Below are 7,307 nucleotides of genomic sequence, written 5' to 3'. Positions count from 1 at the left end.
GATAGAGGGAACACAGTCGGGTTATACCTGCTGAGCGCTCTGGTTGACCTATCACAGGTCCATCGATATGACTGGGGTGGCGCCGGCCTGGCTACCCTTTACTTTTATATGAGCGCGACCTCCCGCGGGCGGGGCGATTTACTTGGCGGCTACTGGAGAGCCTGGGAGGTACTTTTCTGTCCTCTTGATTTACATTTCTGCTCTTCATTACTTGTACATTGCACACACAGCGCACTTTTACAGTCTGTATTTTGCTCTCAGCATTTCGTACTTACATTCTGCACTGCTTTTCTCAACTATGGGTCTATGTATACTTCCCAGCATTGGCCCCAGAGTTGGAGGTGGTAGGGGTTCCCATGACCCCATACTCATTGGTGTTTGAGGGCCCGCACCGGCCGAGACCTCGAGAGACCCTCCTTTACCTGCGACAGTACTTTGACACTGTGCGACATTCAGAGGTACCTCAGAACTTTCAGTTCCTTTCATTTTCATCTTTGATTTGCTCTGCATATTCTCGATTTCTGATTGGTTTATGCATTTATCATCTGCAGATCACATGGCAGCCCTGGGTGTCCCTAGGTGATGGTCTCCGACTTCAGTATACCGGAGGGTCGGACATCTCCCAGTATAGGGTCCTGCTCGAAGGGCCGGTTGGCAGGGCATGGTTTCTGGGGGAACGCTTTCTGCACCAGGTATGGGGGTATCTTTCTCAGGATCCTCCCGCAGTACCCCCAGTCAGTATGCGGACTGCTGACAGACTCTCTTACTCGGAGGTAGTCGGCGCCATGCTGGGTAGTGATGCTTTACTATATATTGAGGAGGGGGACTATGCCACTTACCGTCACATATATTTGATGCCTCCATTGACGGGAGCTCGTATCCCGATGATGAGGCCTGCCGGTATGTCATCCTCGGGCCAGGCTCAGGCTCGGGCTGTAGACGCCCCTTCTACTAGCAGGGCTGGTACATCCAGAGGTGGGAGTAGACCGGTTCCTCCGGTTCCGTCGACTTATCCTCATCCTGGATGGCCAGATATGCCGACTGTGTTGATGGCGTGGCAGTATGGGGCTATCTCTCCGACCCCGATCCCGCTAGAGCCTCCGATGCCCAGTGATCGATACGCCATTGATCCTGACTCACCGCTGGTATGCTCCACTGTTTTTTTTTCATTCATCATTCAGACGTTTAGACATTTTTGTTCACTGATGATTATGAGCTCATATTTGCAGCCACCGCGAGGGTACATGGAGGAGGTGGTTGGACTGGTGGCCACACTCGAGGGCATGGTCCTGCGTAGGGAGGCACAGTTGTCTGTCGCGGGCATTCAGGTACCCTTCAGTTTTCTGGCATTTATCATACTTCTGATGACATGCTGATTTCTACTGCATCGATAGACTACTTGTGTAGAGCACATCTGACACACACCCCACTTGTATTCTGTATTTACATGCACCTACTTCACGTAGCTTTTGCTTGTATCTGCATCTGATGTATATATTTGGACTGATGTATTTGAATTGAACTCTTTGTTTTCAGATGCCTTCATGGTCCGGTCAGTCGCAGGCCAGGCCACCCGGGCCTCCTTGGGGAGCTGGGCCATCTGAGCCTTTTCAGGGAGTTGGGTCACCCGGGCCTTTTCAGGGGGCGGGGCCATCCCGGCCTTCCCGAGGAGCCGGGCCATCTAGACCTTTTCGAGGAGCTCGAGGAGGGCCTGTCCGCAGACGCAGGGCTCACGTTGTAGAGGTGGAGCCTGATGAGGAGGAGGAGGATGCTGAGGAGGAGGAGGAGGCTACCGACCGTCAGTCAGAGACATCTGCTGAGGAGGGGGGCTCCGGTTTTGGTTCGGGGAACAGAGGTGAGGCTGAGGGGGATCCTGAGGATGACAGCTCTGACTCAGATGATGATGGTGCGGAGGTTGTCCCGCAGAAGAGGATGAGGAGTGCTTCTCGTTCCCGCTCCCGAGGACATTGATGTTGCTATTTCCTGCTTTATTTTTCTTTTTGCTAGTAGTTTGTAGCACTTTGCACATTGTTAGGCAGTTTTATTTTCGTAAAACTTGTACCTTTGTTTGTTGTAAAGCATGATGGAATGAAATAGCTTTTGAAAAGGTGTTTGTATTTTAAACTTTTAGCATCGTATCGCATCATTTTATTTCGCACAAGAAAAGAATGAATTTGAATGGGAGTGCGCATTGTGTAATCACCAAGTCAGGTAGTGAACCGACGCAACAAACTAAGCAACTCAACCTACTAAGATATAACAGAACCTTAGGAAGTTTACAACTCGATAAGCAAAATGCAACAACGTTAACAACGCAAATAAACAAGACTTTAAACGAAGATTGCTAAAACAAAGAACAATGGCTCAAAAACACGAAACACGTCCGCTCGACAAACAACTCGATAAGCAAAACAACAACTCGATAAACAAAACTCAGCAACAACAGAGCGTACTTCTGACGATCTGGGCACCGGAACGCATCCGAAACGGAGGGAGATGAAGGCCTTTGACTCTCCCGTTGCATGGAAATGCTTGAAACTTTCCTCAAAGGGTAAAACAGGGCCAAGGAGATACACTGCAGCATTGTCGGCCATCTTTGGGGGCCGGCCGGCCATTTTTGTGGAGAGCAATTTTGTAAAAAGTAAATGGCTGGCCAGCCAGAAAAGGTGGCCGGCCGGCCACTTAGTCCTACAGCCACCAGATTTTTGACACGTGTCCCCGTGAATAGTATTTTTCCCTCTATAAAAGCCTCAACGTCGGGAACATTCATTTCATCTTAGTTTTAGACAAAGATGGAGGCGTTTCTCGCAGAAAATGTCACATCTTGGATCTCTTCTCTAGATGGCTCGGAAAAGCTGAATTTCTGGGGTTTCGGCTTGAATGCACTATTCATGCTGAGCCGTACTCCGCTACAGCTTCCTTTTCTCCATGCCGCGGCAAGGTTCTGGAATCCAGTGACGCACGTTTTTAGCTTTGGCGGCCAAGAGGTATGTCCCACTTTCGAAGATTTTCAGGTTTTGATGGAGTCTGAATGCTCTGAAGTGATCTTGCCCCAGCTCCGTTTTGGCCATGCTCAGGCTTTAGGGCGGATGTGTGGGCTTACGGCGCATGACGCTCGATCTCTGATCTGTAGTGGGGAACTGGATATCCTCGGTTTGATCCATCGTTTTTCCGACGCTGGTGACCGCAGCAACCATTATTGGCAGGGTTTCCGGCAACACGCCCTCTGCTTATGTTTGTTGTCTCACTTTCTGCTTTCCTCGGGCTTCAGCGGGGCTAGCATTCGCCTGATTAAAGTCGCCCAAGGCTTGAGAGAAGGGAAGAGCTGTATTGCCATGACCTTGGCCGAGACACTGATGGGCTTAGATTCTGTCTATCGCTGGGAGGCGACTAGGTTCGCCGGGAGTCCACTGCTGCTGCAGGTAATGTTTCCCACCCGACCTCACATATATATTTGCTCACATCACTCGACCCTCAGGCTCGGTTTTTCTCACAAAACCCTTGTCTTACTTTTCTCTCATCGTACATCTCTCTGTTCTTTATTCTCTCATTTTCCATCCCTCCCCTAGGTATGGTTAATGGATAAGTTGCAGGTTGTGGACTCTTGCCCGGCCTATTCAGCTCGAGGCTACTTCTTTCGGCAGCGCCTAGTCAATGCTCTTGACGAAAGGTGGTGGTTCGATTGGATGTGCAATTTGTCCGCAGACGGCATTGCTTGGCGTTGTCCTTGGCTCAACCTCCCGGCAATGAGCTATAGTATGTCCCGGCTGATTGGGATCCAATTGATTGGTCTAACCCACTGCGTATTCTATTTTCCGTTCCGGTTCCTGCGTCAGTTTGGTCATGATCAGACCTGCCCACCGGAGGGGATTGAGTACCCAGCTGCTTTCCCGGTCCGGGGTGCACAGCTTGCCCGATATGCCACGGCATGGAGGACTAGAGAGCTCCTGGCCCCTGCTTCAACTTTCAGTTGCACTTTGTCCGATGAGTGCTTGGATTGGCTCAACGAGGAGGCACAGGTTGGGCCTAGCTTGGCATCAGATGCTTCGTCCAGCTCTGGGAGGGGACGCAGAGATACTTGATTCAACTATGCCCCAAATTTATTGCTTATTTAGCATTTTCAAGTTTTCTTTATGAATGTACTAAAGAAGCAACCTCGATTGTAATGCAAGAGCAGGAGAACTCAGTTTTGAAATCAATGAAATTGAAAGTTGTGGTACTGAAAATTTTCCGCTTTTGGTCCAAAAATGGTCTTAGTCGTAAAAAGATTGATTTGAACAAAGTCAACTTTTATTAAAACTTTTCAAAACTATTTTCGATGTGGATCAGAACTGGACACGCCGAAGATCTGTCACTGAGATGCACAACCCCAGATCCCTGCAACTGGAAAGTTGCCCCTAGTCTGAAGAACAATGCGGCACTGCAAAGCAACGGAAAGTTGCCCCTAGTCTGAACAGCACTGTACCGGAGATCGCGATAAATGCTGATGGATAAAGATGACTGAGATGATCGAAATGGACAGAGTTGATCGGGGAAAAGTTTATGGCTGAACTTCGATGTGAAGCTGCCTACGTATCCCAAAGATGGGAATCAAGCCTTACGTAGTTCAGGCTAAGGTTCACTCGAGTATTTTCACTCTCCTTTTGCGCTCTAACTTTTGCCAAGGCCGCCCTTTGCGGGTTTTCAACCTTGCGAGTTCAGTTTTTATATTTTCTAATTTTTTGTGCTCTGACTTTTGCCTAGGTCGCCCTTTCGGGTTTTCGGCCTAGCGAGCCTCTCAAGGATAGTATTTCTTCAACTTGTCCATATTGATCGGTTGTGAGAACTCCAAGCCATCTAGATCCATCAGAACCACAGCTCCACCTGACCAGATAGCTTTGATAATGTAAGGACCAGTCCAATTGGGTTTGAACTTGCCCCTTGGGTCGTGGATGGGAGCTCGGTTGTCTTTGAGTACCAAATCTCCTTCTTTCAGATTCCTGGACTTAACCTTCTTGTTGAAAGCCCGGGCAATTCTGCGTTGATAGCCTTGGATGTGGTACAGTGCTTTCAGTCTTCTTTCATCAAAGAGCATGAGTTCTTCGAATCTGCTTTGCTGCCAATCTGCTTCGGCTATCTGGCATTCAGCCAATACTCGTAACGACGGAACCTCAATCTCAATGGGTAGAACAGCCTCCATTCCATAGACCAATGAATATGGAGTTGCTCCAGTAGAAGTTCTGATTGAAGTCCTGTAGCCCCACAGAGCAAATGGCAGCTTGTCTGGCCAATCCCGATAGGTTCCCACCATCTTCTGCAGTATATGCTTGATATTCTTGTTGGCGGCCTCAACCGCTCCGTTGGTCTGCGGCCGGTATGTAGATGACTTATGGAAAGCCACATTGTATTTCTCCAACAAGTCTACCACTTCTTTCTTGAAATGGGAACCATTATCTAAAATTATCTCGTTTGGCACCCCGTAGCGACAGATGATGTTATTTCTGATGAACTTTGCGACATGCGATGCCTTCAACACCGCGTATGATTGGGCCTCGACCCACTTTGTGAAATAATCTATCACTACCAGGATAAACTCATGCCCGTTTGACCCCTTCAGGGTAACAGCTCCGATCACATCAATTCCCCAGACTGAAAAAGGCCATGGCGATGTCATGTTGTACAGCTTTGTCGGCGGGATGTTCATGCGATTTGCATGAATTTGACACTTGTGGCATCGCCGAACAAAACTAATACAATCCTCCTCCATGGTTGACCAGTAGTAGCCCTGTCTGAGGATCTTTCTGGCCAGCATTACTCCATTCATGTGTGCACCGCACTCCCCCCCATGGATGGCTTCCATCAGGCGTTTCGACTCTTCAGCTTCTACACAGAGCTTATGCATTCCCAGATGACCCCTTTTGTACAGCTTACCCCCGCAGATGATAAACTGAGCAGCCATTCTTCTGATGGCCCTCTTATCCTTGGCATTTGCCCCTAGTGGATATGTCTCCTTTTCCAAGAAGTTCCAGATGTCGTAATACCAGGGGTTGCCGTCTTGAACCTCATCTATGGCGGAAATCGACTCGTATGCTGGCGTAAACTTTTGATCAATAATGACTGGACGCATCCGGACTCCGGACGGGATGTCTATCATAGAAGATAGAGTTGCTAATGAATCTGCAAACCTGTTGTTCTCTCTTACGAGGTGGGTGAAATTTAGCTTCTCAAACCGAGGAATTAACAAATCCAAGGTTTGGTGGTAGATTATCATCCTTTCCTCCTTGACTTTCCAATCTCCTTTTGCTTGAGACACAACAAGGTTCGAGTCCCCAATGACGTCCAACCGTCTTGCCCCTAGTTCCAGGGCTGCTTCCAGGCCAGCAATACATGCCTCATACTCTGCTTCATTGTTGGAAACTTTGAACCGGAGCTTGAATGCTAAAGGGATACGGGAATTATCAGGCGCTATCAGCAACACCCCTATCCCATACCCATACTGGTTTGACGCTCCGTCAAAGTACATCATCCAAGTTTCATCTTTGACGTGCAGAATGGCTTCATCTGGGAATAGATACTCAACTGCTTCATCCCCCTCAACCGGGTGGTCAGCAAGGAACTCCGCTACCGCTCTCCCTTTTACTGACTTGCGCGTTACATACTTCAAATCAAATTCGGAGAGCAACAGCAGCCAACGAGCTAGCCTACCCATAAGTGCTGGTTTCTCGAAAAGATATTTGATGGGATCCAAACGCGAAACCAACATTACAGAGTGGGCTAACAGGTAGTGCCGCAGCTTCCTGGTTGCCCATACCAAGGCCAAACAAGCCTTCTCCAGCGGTGTATAGCGGGTCTCGTAATCCAGCATCTTTTTGCTCAGATAGTAGATGGCCCTTTCCACTTTGTCTTCTGACTCCTGCGCGAGCATGCAGCCCATGGTAGTCTCAGTTACCGAAAGGTACAATATCAACGGTCTCCCCGGCTCTGGTGGTGACAACACGGGCGGGTTCTGTAGATACTCTTTGATCTGCTCAAAAGCTGCTTGACATCGGCCGTGCCATTGGAATTTCTTTCCTTTCTTCAGGAGACCAAAAAGTGGTTCACAAGTCAAGGTTAATTTAGAAATAAACCGTCTTATGAATTGCACTTTACCCAGAAAGCCTCGCACCTCCTTTTCAGTCCTTGGTGGTGGCATTTCTAAGATGGCCGTGATTTTGGAAGGGTCGACCTCGATGCCCCTTTGTGTAATCAGAAACCCTAGCATCTTCCCTGCTGTAACACCAAACGTGCATTTCTGGGGATTCAGTCGCAGCCGAAACTCTTTGATCCTT

The 7,307-nt window shown here is 48.7% G+C and overlaps 1 protein-coding gene across 1 annotated transcript; it reads left to right on the top strand.

Annotated features, from left to right (window-relative positions):
- The first annotated feature begins 302 nt into the window (after window positions 1-302).
- LOC145789533 (uncharacterized) lies at window positions 303-2,105 on the top strand. The gene is made up of 4 exons (XM_082866291.1): window positions 303-458; window positions 552-1,145; window positions 1,230-1,328; window positions 1,537-2,105. Exons 1-4 carry the CDS (start codon window positions 357-359, stop codon window positions 1,969-1,971), a joined length of 1,230 nt encoding a protein of 409 aa, XP_082722417.1. The 5' UTR covers window positions 303-356; the 3' UTR covers window positions 1,972-2,105.
- The last annotated feature ends 5,202 nt before the right edge of the window (window positions 2,106-7,307 follow it).

The sequence above is a fragment of the Camellia sinensis genome, chromosome 1 (genome assembly GCF_055761805.1).
Source record: "Camellia sinensis isolate YWXY chromosome 1, ASM5576180v1, whole genome shotgun sequence".
In the NCBI taxonomy this organism is placed as follows: domain Eukaryota; kingdom Viridiplantae; phylum Streptophyta; class Magnoliopsida; order Ericales; family Theaceae; genus Camellia; species Camellia sinensis.
Note: the sequence above shows the minus strand (reverse complement) of the source record. Positions and strands in the feature narration are given on the sequence as shown.

Excerpts from the sequence above, each read along its gene's own strand:
- LOC145789533 (XM_082866291.1), top strand. The coding sequence starts at position 357 with ATGACCCCATACTCATTGGTGTTTGAGGGCCCGCACCGGCCGAGACCT. Across the intron at positions 1,146-1,229 it reads TTGATCCTGACTCACCGCTG|CCACCGCGAGGGTACATGGA; the intron begins GTATGCTCCACT and ends TCATATTTGCAG. Across the intron at positions 1,329-1,536 it reads TGTCTGTCGCGGGCATTCAG|ATGCCTTCATGGTCCGGTCA; the intron begins GTACCCTTCAGT and ends CTTTGTTTTCAG.